This window comes from Drosophila rhopaloa, unplaced genomic scaffold (genome assembly GCF_018152115.1).
Source record: "Drosophila rhopaloa isolate 14029-0021.01 unplaced genomic scaffold, ASM1815211v1 contig_4, whole genome shotgun sequence".
In the NCBI taxonomy this organism is placed as follows: Eukaryota; Metazoa; Arthropoda; class Insecta; order Diptera; family Drosophilidae; genus Drosophila; species Drosophila rhopaloa.
In genome coordinates, this window is record NW_025335134.1 from 700,044 (window position 1) to 716,679 (window position 16,636).

The 16,636-nt window shown below is 45.0% G+C and overlaps 1 protein-coding gene across 1 annotated transcript; it reads right to left on the bottom strand.

Annotated features, from left to right (window-relative positions):
* Positions 1-8,192: 8,192 nt before the first annotated feature.
* On the bottom strand, positions 8,193-15,507 carry LOC123038055. The gene is made up of 4 exons (XM_044461514.1): positions 14,446-15,507; positions 13,832-14,312; positions 13,205-13,662; positions 8,193-8,405 (listed from the first exon to the last, which is right to left on the bottom strand). The coding sequence occupies exons 1-4, from the start codon at positions 15,313-15,315 to the stop codon at positions 8,193-8,195; spliced, it is 2,022 nt and encodes a 673-aa protein (XP_044317449.1). The 5' UTR covers positions 15,316-15,507.
* Positions 15,508-16,636: the final 1,129 nt, after the last annotated feature.

A 16,636-nucleotide genomic window follows, 5' to 3' on the forward strand; every position in this document is an offset into this window, starting at 1 on the left:
CGGCCGATTGGCACTAACCAAGTCAAGAAAGCACTGTGCGTCCGGTGACCGTTTGGCGCCGCAAAAAGATAGCAGCAGAGACCAGGACGAGAATCAGCCATGTAAAATTACCGCCCCTTGGAATATTAAAAAGATTTGTCGGAGTGAAATTCCCGTTGCCTAAACCCGTGATTAAATAAAATTTTAGAATTTATCTCTGATGCTTACTTCCTCGTTTGTGGTACAGTGAATATCTCCAAGCTTTTGGGTTCGGAAATATACTAAGGTGTAGTAAACCAATTCACTGAAGGGTTTTATGGGGTTAGTGATCAATTTAGTAGCAAAAAACTGCTGATTGAGTAACTTATTACCCCTGTCCATTAAATTCTGTGTCAGAGACGGATTTTGCACAAAATCCAAATTAACATTTTTATAATAGGTCAGTACCGGCAGCATACTTTTGAGCCAAGGGTCCCTAATGAATCAGGCTATGTTTCTAATGGAGGTAAATATAAACTTTCTGCTGTTCTTCATAGGCAACAACTATTTATTTCTTGATTTACTCCTGAAACGAAATCTGATGATGTTATTTGTAAAAGAAATACAACCAAAAACAAGAAAGGAAAGCTAACTTCTGGCGGAGCCGAAGTTGATATACCCATGCAGAATATTCTGTAAATTATATTCTCCAAAATTAATCATATGATGCATTCTTAATACTCATAAAAAATCCCAACTTCCCAACTTTAAAACACCAAAGTTATGGCATTTCTGATCAATCTGTTAAATGGCGGCTATAGGAAATACATAGTTCGTGCAAAGGAAAGAAGGGTGTGTGCAAAGTTTCTATTCGATATCTTTAAAACTGGGAGACTAGTTCGCGTAGAAACAGACAGACGGACAGACGGACATGCTTATATCAACTCAGGACGCGATCCTGATCAAGAATATATATACTTTATAGGGTCCGAGATGTCTCCTACACTGCGTTGCACACTTTTGATTAAAATTATAATACCTTCTGCAAGGGTATAAAAATGCATCGACGACAGATTCAAAATGGAAAATAATCTCTATATATAAAGCTATTTGTAAGAAAACTGGGAATCAACGCACAGCCAAAACCACTGGTTAACAATATTAATATGCATTTTTATTACATTCTAATAACTTTAAACTGATTTGCTAATGTTTATTGGGGCTCCCCAAGTGGCCCCAATCGCTTCCAATTGGAAAAAAGGTCAATTTTCCTTTCAAAAATTCTGGACGCTAAAACGTTTAACCAATCGAATCCGTGTTTTCGCCCAAAAATAGTTTAAGACATTATAAATGTTTAAAAAATTTGACCGCTTAGATTTAAGCCTTTTTTACTATTTTTAACACCCGTTCTAAAATTACAATTTATCCAAAAATATCTTCAAATGTCGAAAAATGGCACTTTTAACTGAGTATCAAAAATTCCTTCGGTAAAGTTTTTCCTTAAGCTTTAACGATTCATTTGATGGTTTCACCAAAGCTCTAGCTTCGTCGATCTATTATCGAATTTAAGTGTCTCCATAAGCATCATACGTTTTCTGCCTGCAAATTGCTTTCATACAAATTGTCAACAAATGATTCCGTCTCCCTCCCTCTCCCTCTGCATTGCATTTCCCTGCTCTTCCTTAAAAATATAAAATGAGCTTTAATACGGTTTTAATTTCTGTAGACTTCAGTTTATAGTAATTGGTGACACACCCCCCACCAAAGTGCCCCAAACTCATTTAATTAGAAAATTAAATCCTGTACGCTAAACCGTTAAACCAATCGATACCGTGTTTTCGATAAAAAATTGTTAAAAGCATAATAAATGTTTAAAAACAAGAAAGGAAAGCTAACTTCGGGCGGAGCCGAAGTTGATATACCCTTGCAGAATATTCTATAAATTATATTCTCCAAAATTATTCATATGATGCATTCTTAATACTCATAAAAAGTCCCAACTTCCTAACTTTAAAAACACCAAAGTTATATCATTTCCAATCGTTCAGTTATATGGCAGCTATAAGATATAGTCGGCCGATCCTTATGAAATTTGGTAGGTCGGATTGATTGGCCAAAAATAAAACCCATAGAAAATCCCAACTTCCTAACTTTACAAACACCAAAGCTATGGCATTTCCGATCAATCAGTTATATGGCGGCTATAGGATATAGTCGTCCGATCCTTATGAAATTTGGTAGGTCGGATTGATTAGCCAAAAATAAAACCCATAGAAAATCCCAACTTCCTAACTTTAAAAACACCAAAGTTATGGCATTTCCGATCGTTCAGTTATATGGCAGCTATATGATATAGTGGCCCGATCCGGCTCGTTCCGACTTATATACTACCTGCAATAGAAAGACAACTTTTGGGAAAGTTTCAAGCAGATAGTTTTGAAACTGAGGGACTAGTTTGCGTAGAAACGGACGGACAGACGGACGGACAGACGGACATGGCTAGATCAACTCTCCTGGTGATGCTGATCAAGAATATATATACTTTATAGGGTCGGAAATGTCTCCTTCACTGCGTTGCAAACTTTTGACTGAAATTATAATACCCTCTGCAAGGGTATAAATATGACGGCTTCAATTTTTAACTTATTACTATTTTTAATACCCGATTAAAAAGTAGCCGTCTTATCCAGCATACGCTTGCATATATACAAGTATATCTCCATCTCTTTTCCACCCCCTGACTCTGCTTTGTGATTGTCATTTTTTTTTCGAAATACCTTTACAAAAAATAATTAAAGTTAGTATAACTATATTTTCGCAAACCCAATACCAAATAGTAATTTTTTGAATATGTTCAAAAACAAATACACTCAAAAGAATGAAATATACATATGCAAAAGCCCACACAAAAATACACACACGTATTCGATCAACCAAGGGAATTCATTCATCTCTATATATAAAGCTATCAGTAGGAAAACTGGGAAACAACGCACAGCCAAAACCACTGGTTAACAATATTAATATGCATTTTTATTACATTCTAATAACTTTTAACTGATTTGCTAAGATTTATTGGGGCTCCCCAAGTGGCCCCAATCGCTTGGAAAAAAGGTCAATTTTCCTTTTAAAAATTCTGGACGCTAAACCGTTTAACCAATCGAATCTGTGTTTTCGCCCAAAAATAGTTTAAGACATTATAAATGTTTAAAAAATTTGACCGCTTAGATTTAAGGCTTTTTACTATTTTTAACACCCGTTCTAAAATTACAATTTAACCAAAAATATCTTCAAAAGTCGAAAAATGGCACTTCTAAACTGAGTATCAAAAATTCCTTTGGTAAAGTTTTTCCTTAAGCTTTAACGATTCATTTGATGGTTTCACCAAAGCTCTAGCAATCTTCTAAACAAAGAAACTAAGCCAAAAGTCGAATCGAATTTAAGTGCTCTTTACAGTAATTGCTGCCAGAATACTCAAAAGCCGTTTTTTTGGCGAAAATCTATTTGGCCCGGTTTTTGATAGTGTAGTAAAAATATACCATTCAAATTGTTTTTTGCGGTGTTTATTTTTACAGTATTTTGCCACGAGCTGTTAGGAAACATAAGAGCGGGAGATCGCAGTAGATAGAGAGAGAGGAAAGAGTGTATCAAGTGCGCTAAAGAAGAAGTTAACGGGAAACTTTCAATTTGGTCAGAGTCAAATCAAGAAAATTTCTTTATAGGGTCCCAGATGTCTCCTACACTGCGTTGCACACTTTTGACCAAAATTATAATACCTTCTGCAAGGGTATAAAAAAGTTTGACCACTAAAAACGAGCACAATGTGCTAGATTCCCATTTTTAAAGTCGAGTGTTAATGGTGAGAAACAAAAGTTACTTAATCAAAGAGTTTGACATCGCAACAGGCGTACCACAAGGACCCAGTGTTATCATCGTATATACGGCAGAAATGCCGACAGTCCAGCGAAAAATTGTCCACAATTATTACTTAAGAACATGAACTACAAATGAAGTAGCACATCTGGCAGTACACCTAGATAGGCATACTTGGATGAAGCACATACAAGCGAATAGCGAACCAATAAAACACAAGTCCCGACAACTGCATAGCCTAATGAATAGCCGAAAAAAATGGTCCTACGCAAGCCGAAGTTTATATACCCTTGCAGTTATTGCAAATCGACTACATTTCAATTTCTATGCCTATATAATATCAAAGACATATTTTGATAAATAGAAAAACACCAAAATACAATTTTTTCCATTTTTATTCTTTTTAATTTTTTTGATTTTCCTATTGGAGCCATATGATATAGATGTCCAATTTAAATTTAATTAAAGCCGTAATTCCATAATATTTAAATACTACCAAATCTGAAATAACAACACAAAAAAATTAAAAAACAACAAAGCTATAATTTTTAAAAAAAAATTTTCCGATTGTTCCTATGATATACACGCCCGATCCGGCTCGTTCCGACTTATATACTACCTGTAATAGAAAGACAACTTTTGGGAAAGTTTCAAGCAGATAACTTTAAAACTGAGGGACTACTTTGCGTAGAAACGGACGGACGGACAGACGGACATGGCTAAATCGACTCTCCTGGTGATGCTGATCAAGAATATATTTACTTTATAGGATCGGAAATGTCTCCTTCACTGCGTTAAAAACTTTCACTGAAATTATATTGCCCTCTGCAGAGGTATATACAATTTATAAAAAACCGGTAAATTTTTTAGAAAGCTACCTAAATATGTCTGTTTTTACATATGTGTATTTATATATACGCCTTTTTGCAAGAAACACTTTTTATTCCCTTGCAGAGGGTATTATAATTTTGGTCAAAAGTGTGCAACGCAGTGAAGGAGACATCTCCGACCCTATAAAGTATATATATTCTTGATCAGGATCACCTCCTGAGTTGATATAAGGATGTCCGTCTGTCTGTCTCTACGCAAACTAGACTCTCAGTTTTAAAGATATCAAATTGAAACTTTGCACACACCCTTCTTCCATAACTTTTGTGTTTGTAAAGTTAGGAAGTGCGATTATCTATGGGTTTTATTTTTGGCCAATCAATTCGACTTACCAAATTTCATAAGGATCGGCGGACTATATCCTATAGCAGGCATATAACTGATTGATCGAAAATGCCATAACGTTGGTGTTTGTAAAGTTAGGAAGCTGGTATTTTCTATAGGTTTTATATTTGGCCAATCAATCCGACCTACCAAATGCCATAAGGATCGGCCGACTATATCCCATAGCTGCCATATAACTGAACGATTGGAAATGCCATAACTTGGGTGTTTTTAAAGTTAGGAAGTTGGGATTTTTTATGAGTATTAAGAATGCATCATATGAATAATTTTGGAGAATATAATGTACATAATATTCTGCAAGGGTATATCAACTTCGGCTCCGCCCGAAGTTGGCTTGCCTTTCTTGTTTAATTTAAAAACAAATCTTTAAACTCTGGTGATTAAATAAAAATTTTACTATTTGAATTAAATTCATAGTCGGAGAACTCAAGTATAGCCATAATTATAGATTTTATTCTAATTTCATTCAACTTATTATTAAAATATCTTTTATAATTTTTCAGTTTGATCATAAATTGGCTTATTTTATTGGACAAAGTATTCAAGGAGATGTGGCAGAATCGCTTTTGGAAAAACTTTTCTACCATAATTATAGATTTTATTCTAATTTCATTCAACTTATTATTAAAATATCTTTTATAATTTTTCAGTTTGATCATAAATTGGCTTATTTTATTGGACAAAGTATTCAACGAGATGTGGCAGAATCGCTTTTGGAAAAACTTTTCTACCTTTAAACTTTTAAAAGATTTTTGTTAATGATATCAACATGGAGCTACATTAAAATTTATATAGCATATTTTTATGTCGCTTTACTATATTTTGTAGATGGGAATGTTGGAGGTAACAAAAATGACAGAAGTTAAAAAATAACAATTGTTGGCCGCTTTCTCGGCCATGTAAAATTATCGCCCTTCGGAATGTTTAAATGATTTGTCGGAGTGAAAATCCCATTGTCCAAATCTGTGACTGAATGAATTTTTAGAATTCATCTTTGATGATTATTTGCTCGTTTGTGGTACAGTGAATAGCCAAGCTTCGGGGTTCAGAAATATCTCACAATAACCAGAAAAAAATTGTAGAGCGCAAGTAGCGAATCTGGTGTTGCCAGATTGCATGCTTAGCATATATTAGATATAATATAAACAACATTATTTAACAATGTTGTAAAAACCATGAGTCGTTGTCCTTTTTGTTACCTGAATCTGAGATTAGTCAAATATGTACATTCAAAAATCTATGTTGCTACTGCTCGCCTTCCTGCACAGCTGGGAACCATTTTGTAGTACATGCATAGAGGTAATCGAGCGTTTGTGTTCTGGAAAGAACGAATCTACACACGTTAGAATTCGGCTCTAGCTCGTCGGCTTTGGGGGTGGAGGTCTTGCTTGTGTAGATGCACACACTTGCAAAAAATAATTATTGATAAGACTGGAATTGAGCGTGCTGCGACAAAAGAAAAGCTAATTACAAAACCGGAAGAATTATATAAATAAATGCATAAAGATAGGCAAAACGAAAAGAATTCGAGAATTTAATAAAAGAATTTCGCAGAAAACTGGTGGTATTGTGTTTGTGGTACGCCCACCCTACCTACGATCACCTGCCGCAAAAGCATGGCTCTGGTGATCCCTTGTGTACCCTAGGACCGTAGAAACATCAGCTGAGTTCAGTTAATTAAAGTTTTCATTTTTATAATATTTTGAAAGGTATATAACATTCTTAAATTTCCTTAGTAAAACTAAAAAAAAAATAGGGCAGAATATTCGGCAGGAAGATATACATTACAAAAAGAAATACATTAAAAATTAAATTAAATAAGTAAACATGTGAGTACAGAATGATTGTAAATAATTATATACTAAAATGAGGATATAAAATAATACTGTATAATAACTTCAATGATTTCTTTCTTAAATTACTAAGCAGTAAATATAAAAATTATTTTTTCTTTAAATTTTAATTGCATGTGGCTAAAGCTGGCTAATTACGCTTACGTTTTAAGAAGTAAAAACTCATAAAAATATATATAAATTGTTTTAACAATTTAAATTTGTAATTGGCATATTACATCTAATTTTTGGTTTAGCTTTCTTAAGTTTTCATTATTAAATTATGTTCTTTTAAATTTTCTGTAAATAAGGTATAACAAGAAAGGAAAGCTAGTTTCGGGCGGAGCCGATGTTGATATACCCTTGCAGAATATTCATATGATGCATTCTTAATACTCATAAAAAGTCCCAACTTCCTAACTTTGAAAACACCAAAGTTATGACATTTCCAATCGTTCAGTTATATGGCAGCTATAAGATAAAGTCGGCCGATCCTTATGAAATTTGGTAGGTCGGATTGATTGGCCAAAAATAAAACCATAGAAAATCCAAAACTTCCTAACTTAACAAACACCAAAGCTATGGCATTTCCGATCAAACAGTTATATGGCGGCTTTAGGATATAGTCGTCCGATCCTTATGAAATTCGGTAGGTCGGATCGATTACTTTAACTTTAAAAACACCAAAGTTATGGCTTTTTCGATCGTTCAGTTATAAGGCAGCTATATGATATAGTTGCCCGATCCGGCTCGTTCCGACTTATATAATACCTGCAATAAAAGACAACTTTTGGGAAAGTTTCAAGCAGATAGCTTTAAAACTCAGGGACTAGTTTGCGAAGAAACGGACGGACGGACAGACGGACGGACAAATCGACTCTCCTGGTGATGCTGATCAAGAATATATATACTGTAACGATTTTGGCTGCCGTGGAAGGGCGGATTTCGTCACGGAAAGCCGAGCGGAACTTTTTTTATAGCTGGGGGGGGGCCCCCCCCCCACCCCCCCCCTCCCCCCCTCAACCACAAAAAAAAAAACACGCGTAGTTCTTAATTATTTCGCAGCTTTATTGGGTCTTCTACTCACAGAGCGCACGAGGCGCCATGTGCTTTTCTCTAATCTCGTTTTTAGAAAGAAGGAAGAAGGAATCAAGGAATAAGGGAACAGAGAGAAAAATAAAGAGACCAGGCAGCCGGGCTGTCAAAGTCTCATTTTAGCGCTGCTTGAAGCGTTGCCACCTAGCCGACTATCGAAAGCCCAAGGTTTTCGGCGGCTTTCGTTACATTACCCCCCTCTCAGACTCGAGTCTCCTGGCCGAGTACGGCTGGACTTGGGCCTCGGTAAGGGGCCAATCGGTTGACATGGACGGTCCTGGTGGCACGCTTCCCTGGTAGTCGTATCTTGTATACGAGGTCGGAGTGACGGCGGGTGACGACGGCGGGTCCAATCCAATCAGACTGCAGTTTCGGGCATCGGCCCACTCTTCGTGTAGGGCAGTAGAGCCAAACCTCTTCTCCGAATGAGGGGATGGTCAACTGATCCGATCGAAGGTCGTAGCGTAACTTGTTAACGTTAGCGGCTCCCATAAATTTTTTTTGTCCTATTTTTTTTTGGGGGTGGAGGGAATTTTTCAATTTTTTCACAAAGGGGGGAAAAATCGGGAGGGGCAGCAGTTCGCTCGGTAGCCGGAGTTCCCGTCCCAGCATCAGTAACGACGGTGAAAACCCAGTTGCCTCATGCGTAGCCAAGCGATAGGCCCAGAGAGCTAGCGGCAACAGTTGGTCCCAGTCGCGTTGATCGGTCGCAACAAATTTGGCCAGGTAATCCAGGAGGGTCCGATTAAATCTCTCGACCAACCCGTCCGACTGAGGGTGTAGCGGTGTGGTGCGAGTCTTCTCCACGTCGAGGAAGCGTAGGCAAGCTTGGAATACCTCTGATTCGAAGTTGCGGCCTTGGTCCGAGTGAAGGATAAATGGGGCACCAAAACGGCAAAACACTTCTTGGATGAGTGCTCGAGCTACCGTCTCGGCGGTTTGGTTGGGAAGAGCTATGCACTCCGGCCATTTGGTGAAGTAGCACATCACCACAGCGATGTAGCGATTTCCGTGAGTGGTAGTTGGCAGAGGGCCGAGTATGTCGATCGCAAGTCGTTCAAATGGAGCACCTAGGACTGGCCCACTGTACCGTCTCGGCGGTTTGGTTGCGAAGAGCTATGCACTCCGGCCATTTGGTGAAGTAGCACATCACCACAGCGATGTAGCGATTTCCGTGAGTGGTAGTTGGCAGAGGGCCGAGTATGTCGATCGCAAGTCGTTCAAATGGAGCACCTAGGACTGGCCCACTGTACGGCGAGTAGGTCCTTTTCTGGCATTGCATTCGGTACAGCGTGCGCACCAATGGGCTACGTCAGCAGTCTGTCCGATCCAATAGTAGCGTTGTTGAGCTTGGCGACTGTCTTCTTAATTCCAAAGTGTCCGCCGGTGGTAGAGTTCTGAGCGCTGCGCAGAGCTTCTTCCTGAAGAGAGTGAGGCACTACCAAGGCTTCGTCCGCTGTTTTGGTTTTAATCATTAGAACAAGTGCCAATACGCTTTTGTCTCGGGGCTCTCACTCCATGTTGTGGATTTAGTTGGTCGTTCTCCTGTTTTTAACCTCTGCAGGATCAACGACAAAGTGGGATCTTTTTCCTGGCTGATAGCAATGTCGACTGGTTGGGCCTGTAAGAACAAAATCCCTTGACCATCGTTTTGTTCTGCCTTAGTGCATATGCGGCATTCACCACAGGGGCGGCGAGACAGGGGGTCGGCGTTACCGTGCAGCTTGCCACTGGGGTGCTGGATATCCAAGTCCTATTGCTGGAGGCGTTCAATCCAGCGAGCGAGTTGTCCTTCGGGTTCCCGAAAGTTGAACAGCCATCGGAGAGACGAGTGGTCCGTGCGCAGCAAGAATTTCCGGCCATATAAGTAGTGATGGAAATGTTTGGTAGATAGAACCACGGCTAGCAGCTCTCTCCTAGTTACGCAATAATTGCGTTCGGCAGCATTAAAGGATTTGCTGTAATACTCCAGTACATGCTCCTGTCCTTCTTGTTGTTGACTGAGTACAGCGCCCGCGCCATGGTTTGACGCATCTGTATCCAAAACGAATACACCATTAGAAGTGGGAAACGTTAGAATGGGCGGTGTAGTGAGCTTAATTTTAAGCGTTTCAAAGGCATCGTGAGCCGATGAGGTCCATGTGAAGGCACGCTTAGTTTCCGTTAGTTCATGTAGCGGGCGAGCGATGGTGGCGAAGTCCGGGATGAATTTGCGGTAGTAGGAACAGAGGCCCACGAAGGATCGTACCTCTTTCTTGTTACGGGGGGGTGACCAATCGATGACTTTTCGAATCTTTTCCGGACACGCCCGTAAGCCTTTGTGGCTAACTATGTGGCCCAGGTAACTAACCTCGGTTCGGAAGAAATGGCATTTGCGGGGACTCAGCTTTAGTCCTGCGCTTTGCAATTTATCCAAGACTTGTTGCAAGTGGTCCAGATGGTCTTCCGCTGTCCGATGGCATCACGTTAAATTCATCGAGGTAAATAGGATTTCGCGGATCAACGATTAAAAGCGGTCTTGGCTCTTGAAAGGCGTCGTCCATTTCCACCGCCAGTAACCGCTCTGAAGGTCCATTGTGGAGAACCAACAGGCGCCGTGCATCGTGGTTAAGATGTCATCCATCCTTGGTAGGGGATAAGAATCCTTGATGGTGATATCGTTTAGACGTCGATAATCCACACAGAACCGGGTAGAACCGTCCTTTTTCCTTACTAGAACGACCGGTGAGGCCCACGGGCTCGTGGATGGGCGAATTATGCCTCTTAGCTTCATGTCGGCAACCAGTTCTTCCACTTCAGCCTTCCTTGCCAGCGCAAGACGACGCACTGGTTGCTTGATAGGCCTAGATAGACCCGTATCGATCACATGGCGGGTTAGGTTGGTATGCCCGGAGTCGTCATCGCTTCGGGCAAACACTCGCTGGAAGCGGTTCATCAAGGCCGTCTACTTGGAGCGAAGAGGGGTGGCAACTCGGGGGTACTTCCCCATTGTGGGAAGTTGCTTCATCGTTGTTTACGCCGCTCTCCCCCCATTAAAACCCCCCCCCCCCCCCCCCCAAAAACCCCCCCCCCCCCCCCCGCCCCTCCCCCCCCCCCCCCCCCCCCCCCCCCCCCCCCCCCCCCCCCCCCCCCCCCCCCCCCCCCCCCCCCCCCCCCCCCCCCCCCCCTCCCCCCCCCCCCCCCCCCCCCCCCTTAATATAAACCCCCCCAAAAATATTATACATTCCCTTTTTTTTTTTTTTCATAATTTTATATCTTCCCCAACCCCCTCCCCCCCCCCCCCCCAACCACAAAAAAACATCCCCCCCCCTCCCCCCCCCCCCCCCCCCCCTCCCCCCCTTTTCCTCCTTCCTTTCCCCCCCCCCCCCCCCCCCCCCCCCCCCCCCCCCCCCCACAACCCCACCACCCACCCCCCAAAACCCCAACAACCCCCAAATCTTTAATCGTTTCCGTCTTGATCCTGAGGGGTTTCCAGAACCTCTACTGCTTCCACTTGTCCCACAATTGTTTGCGCTGAGATTCACTAGATGCAGTGTGCTGGTGTTGGTCGTGGTGTCCAGCAGGGTGCTTCCTAGTAGAATTTTGGAGGGGAAATTGGGAGTGAGCTCCACGTTCCAACAGAGCTGCGGGCAGCTGCTCCTCTTACATGCATCGAACCGTTAAGTGGGTGTCGCTATATGGCAGGATGTTACTTGGCGCGGTCGAATAAAGTAGATTTCGCTGTTCCGTAGTCGGGGCATATAGCGGCAAGGATCCCCACGGGAAGAAGATCTTTCAAGTCTACGGTTGCCTTATATTGCAGCAGAAAGTCCATGCCTAACAGACTTGGGGTGCTGCCTTCCACTAGCAGGAATTCGTGTTCAACTGGCCTTCCGGCAACAACAAGTTTGGCGGCGACTCGTGCGGTTGCCACGAATTTCTCGGCTGATGGTCCCTGCAGAGTCACGCGGCAAGGTGCACTGGGTAGTCGCTTTGGCGTATCCCGCTCGTTTAGGAGGGAGACGGCGGCACCAGTGTCGACGATCAGCCGTATAGGATGTTTCTGTAAGAAGATCAAACAATGTAAATGTTGGCCTCCAACGGCACTACAGGTATACGTAGCTTCGGCGGGCATAGACTGGCTCCCGCGATGGTCATATTGTATAGGGTTTGTAGTTGTCCGTTTCGCCGCGATTGACGGCATTAGTGGCATCTTTCCGGATGGGTGTTCAGCGAACAATCGGCCCAAAACGGTGTCCACGGGGGTGAGTTCAGTTCTTCTCCTTCAGCAAGCGGCGGCGGTAGTTTCCCGTAGGACTCGGCGGCGGCGGCATATCGGATGGAACCGCTTTCTAGTGGGGGGGGGTGGCGATCTCGCCGGACGGCGGCTCAGGGGTAAGATGTAAACTCGTTGGTCTACGTAGGGTGCGGGCGCTCCGGAGTGCGGCAAACTCTATTTCCTGAGATTGTGCGGCACTTTCTTTGGGCGGCGGCAGTAAGGGAAAAGGGGCCACGATGGCTTCGACTCCACTTGGAGAAGCATTTAGTCGGGCGCCGGGTTGCTCGATTGGCGGCGGCTGTAAGAGCACGGGGGCCACGAAGGTTTCAACTCCATTTGGAGGAGCATTTAGTCGGGCGCCGTGTTGCTTGGTTGGCGGCGGCTTCTGCAATAATTTTGCTGCCGTGGAAGGGCGGATCTCGTCTCGGAAAGCCGAGGGAACTTTTTTAGGATCGGTGTGGGTCACGATCCCGTCAATGCGCACTCCTCGCCTAAGTCACCAAAAACACACGCGTGGTTCTTAATTATTTCCGAGCTTATTGTCGGGCCCTTTCAGAGGCGGCATCGAGGGCATGGTGCTTTCTTTACCGATTCTTTTTAGAAGAAGGAAGAAGGAATCATTGGGGGGACCAGAGAGAAGGATAAAGAGACCGGGAGCCGGGCTGTCAAGGCTCATTTTGGCGCTGCCTCCCTGGAGCCATAGCCGACTATCGAAAGCCCGAGGTTTTTGAGGCTTTCGTTATGGCTTCCTGACCTCGGGTCTCCTGGCCGAGAGGCGGGGACTTCGGGCCTCGGGAAGGGCCAATCGGTGACATGGACGGTCCTGGTGGCACTCCCTGGTAGTGGTATCTCGTATACCAGGTCGGAGTGACGGCGGTGACGAGGCGGGTCCAATCCAATCAGACTGCAGTTTCGGGCATCGGCCCACTCTTCGTGTAGGGCAGTAGAGCCAAACCTCTTCTCCAACGGCGAATTCAACTGGATGCGATCGAAGGTCGTAGCGTAACTTGTTAACGTTAGCGGCTGCCATCAAGTTTCGTCGTCCAATCTGTTGTGTGAGTCGGAGGCGATTCTGCAATTGTTCCACGTAGGCGGGATAACTCTCCGGATGAGGGGATGGTCGACCATACAGCAGTTCGCTCGGTAGCCGGAGTTCCCGTCCCAGCAGCAGTAACGACGGTGAAAACCCAGTTGCCTTATGTGGAGCCGATCGATAGGCCCAGAGAGCTAGCGGCAACAGTTGGTCCCAGTCGCGTTGATCGGTCGCAACAAATTTGGCCAGGTAATCCAGGAGGGTCCGATTAAATCTCTCGACCATCCCGTCCGACTGAGGGTGTAGCGGTGTGGTGCGAGTCTTCTCCACGTCGAGGAGGCGTAGGCAAGCTTGGAATACTTCTGATTCGAAGTTGCGGCCTTGGTCCGAGTGAAGGATAAATGGGGCACCAAAACGGCAAAACACTTCTTGGATGAGTGCTCGAGCTACAGTTTCGGCGGTTTGGTTGGGAAGGGCTTTGCACTATGCATTCGGTACAGCGTGCGCACCAAAGGGCTACGTCTGCAGTCTGTCCGATCCAAAAGTAACGTTGCTTGAGCTTGGCGACTGTCTTCTTAATTCCGAAGTGTCCGCCGGTGGTAGAGTTGTGAGTGCTGCGCAGAGCTTCTTCCTGAAGTGAGCGAGGCACTACCAAGGCTTCGTCCGCTGTTTTGGTTTTAATCATCAGAAGACCCCTTTCCACGAAAAGGTGTTCGAACAAGTGCCAATACGCTTTTGTCTCGGGGCTCTCACTCCATGTTGTGGATTTAGTTGGTCGTTCTCCTGTTTTTAACCACTGCAGGATCAACGACAAAGTGGGATCTTTTTCCTGGCTGATAGCAATGTCGACTGGTTGGGCCTGTAAGAACAAAATCCCTTGACCATCGTTTTGTTCTGCCTTAGTGCATATGCGGCTGAATGCCACAGGGGCGGCGAGACAGGGCGTCGGCGTTACCGTGCAGCTTGCCACTGTGGTGCTGGATATCCATGTCGTATTGCTGGAGGCGTTCAATCCAGCGAGCGAGTTGTCCTTCGGGTTCCCGAAAGTTGAACAGCCATCAGAGAGACGAGTGGTCCGTGCGCAGCAAGAATTTCCGGCCATATAAATAGTGATGGAAATGTTTGGTAGATAGAACCACGGCTAGCAGCTCTCTCCTAGTTACGCAATAATTGCGTTCGGCAGCATTAAAGGATTTGCTGTAATACTCCAGTACATGCTCCTGTCCTTCTTGTTGTTGACTGAGTACAGCGCCCGCGCCATGGTTTGACGCATCTGTATCCAAAACGAATACACCATTAGAAGTGGGAAACGTTAGAATGGGCGGTGTAGTGAGCTTAATTTTAAGCGTTTCAAAGGTTCGGAAGAAATGGCATTTGCGGGGACTCAGCTTTAGTCCTGCGCTTTGCAATTTATCCAAGACTTGTTGCAAGTGGTCCAGATGGTCTTCCGCTGTCCGAGAGTACACAATGATGTCGTCGAGGTAAACCAGTGTGTATTTCCAGGCAGGTCCGGAGAATAGGCCGTCCATTAAACGCTCGAAGGTCGCTGGCGCGTTGGTCAGGCCAAACGGCATCACGTTAAATTCAAAAAGACCGGCATCACACGTAAAAGCGGTCTTGGCTCTTGAGGTGTCGTCCATTTCCACCTGCCAGTAACCGCTCTGAAGGTCCATTGTGGAGAACCAATAGGCGCCGTGCATCGTGGTTAAGATGTCATCCATCCTTGGTAGGGGATAAGAATCCTTGATGGTGATATCGTTTAGACGTCGATAATCCACACAGAACCGGGTAGAACCGTCCTTTTTCCTTACTAGAACGACCGGTGAGGCCCACGGGCTCGTGGATGGGCGAATTATGCCTCTTAGCTTCATGTCGGCAACCAGTTCTTCCACTTCAGCCTTCCTTGCCAGCGCAAGACGACGCACTGGTTGCTTGATAGGCCTAGATAGACCCGTATCGATCACATGGCGGGTTAGGTTGGTATGCCCGGAGTCGTCATCGCTTCGGGCAAACACTCGCTGGAAGCGGTTCATCAAGGCCGTCCACTTGGAGCGAAGAGGGGGTGGCAACTCGGGGGGTACCTCCTCATTGTGGGAAGTTGCTTCATCGTTTCCGTCTTGATCCTGAGGGGTTTCCAGAACCTCTACTGCTTCCACTTGTCCCACAATTGTTTGCGCTGGGAGAACATACGTGTGCGCGCTGAGATTTACTAGATGCAGTGTGCTGGTGTTGGTCGTGGTGTCCAGCAGGGTGCTGCCTAGTAGAATTTTGGGGGCAATTGGGAGTGAGCTCCACGTTCCAACAGAGCTGCGGGCAGCTGCTCCTCCGACATGCATCGAACCGTTAAGTGGGTGTCGCTATATGGCAGGATGTTACTTGGCGCGGTCGAATAAAGTAGATTTCGCTGTTCCGTAGTCGGGGCATATAGCGGCAAGGATCCCCACGGGAACCGTAACTGAAGATCTTTCAAGTCTACGGTTGCCTTATATTGCAGCAGAAAGTCCATGCCTAACAGACTTGGGGTGCTGCCTTCCACTAGCAGGAATTCGTGTTCAACTGGCCTTCCGGCAACAACAAGTTTGGCGGCGACTCGTGCGGTTGCCACGAATTTCTCGGCTGATGGTCCCTGCAGAGTCACGCGGCAAGGTGCACTGGGTAGTCGCTTTGGCGTATCCCGCTCGTTAAGGAGGGAGACGGCGGCACCAGTGTCGACGATCAGCCGTATAGGATGTTTCTGTAAGAAGATCAAACAATGTAAATGTTGGCCTCCAACGGCACTACAGGTATACGTAGCTTCGGCGGGCATAGACTGGCTCCCGCGATGGTCATATTGTATAGGGTTTTTAGTTGTCCGTTTCGCCGCGATTGACGGCATTAGTGGCATCTTTCCGGATGGGTGTTCAGCGAACAATCGGCCCAAAACGGTGTCCACGGGGGGTGAGTTCAGTTCTTCTCCTTCAGCAAGCGGCGGCGGTAGTTTCCCATAGGACTCGGCGGCGGCGGCATATCGGATGGAACCGCTTTCTAGTGGAGCGGGCGGCGGTACGTTGGCGATCTCGCCGGACGGCGGCTCCGGGGTAAGATGTAAACTCGTTGGTCTACGTAGGGTGCGGGCGCTCCGGAGTGCGGCAAACTCTATTTCCTGAGATTGTGCGGCACTTTCTTTGGGCGGCGGCAGTAAGGGAAAAGGGGCCACGATGGCTTCGACTCCACTTGGAGAAGCATTTAGTCGGGCGCCGGGTTGCTCGATTGGCGGCGGCTGTAAGAGCACGGGGGCCACGAAGGTTTCAACTCCATTTGGAGGAGCATTTAGTCGGGCGCCGTGTTGCTTGGTTGGCGGCGGCTTCTGCAACG

Bases quoted from the DNA above. Each gene is read 5' to 3' on its own strand.
- LOC123038055 (XM_044461514.1), bottom strand. From the start codon at position 15,315: ATGAACCGCTTCCAGCGAGTGTTTGCCCGAAGCGATGACGACTCCGGG. The intron at 14,313-14,445 runs GTAACTAGGAGA...GGGAACCCGAAG, and splicing joins CTGCCGAACGCAATTATTGC to GACAACTCGCTCGCTGGATT. The intron at 13,663-13,831 runs GTTACTTTTGGA...ACTCGGACCAAG, and splicing joins AGTCGCCAAGCTCAAGCAAC to GCCGCAACTTCGAATCAGAA.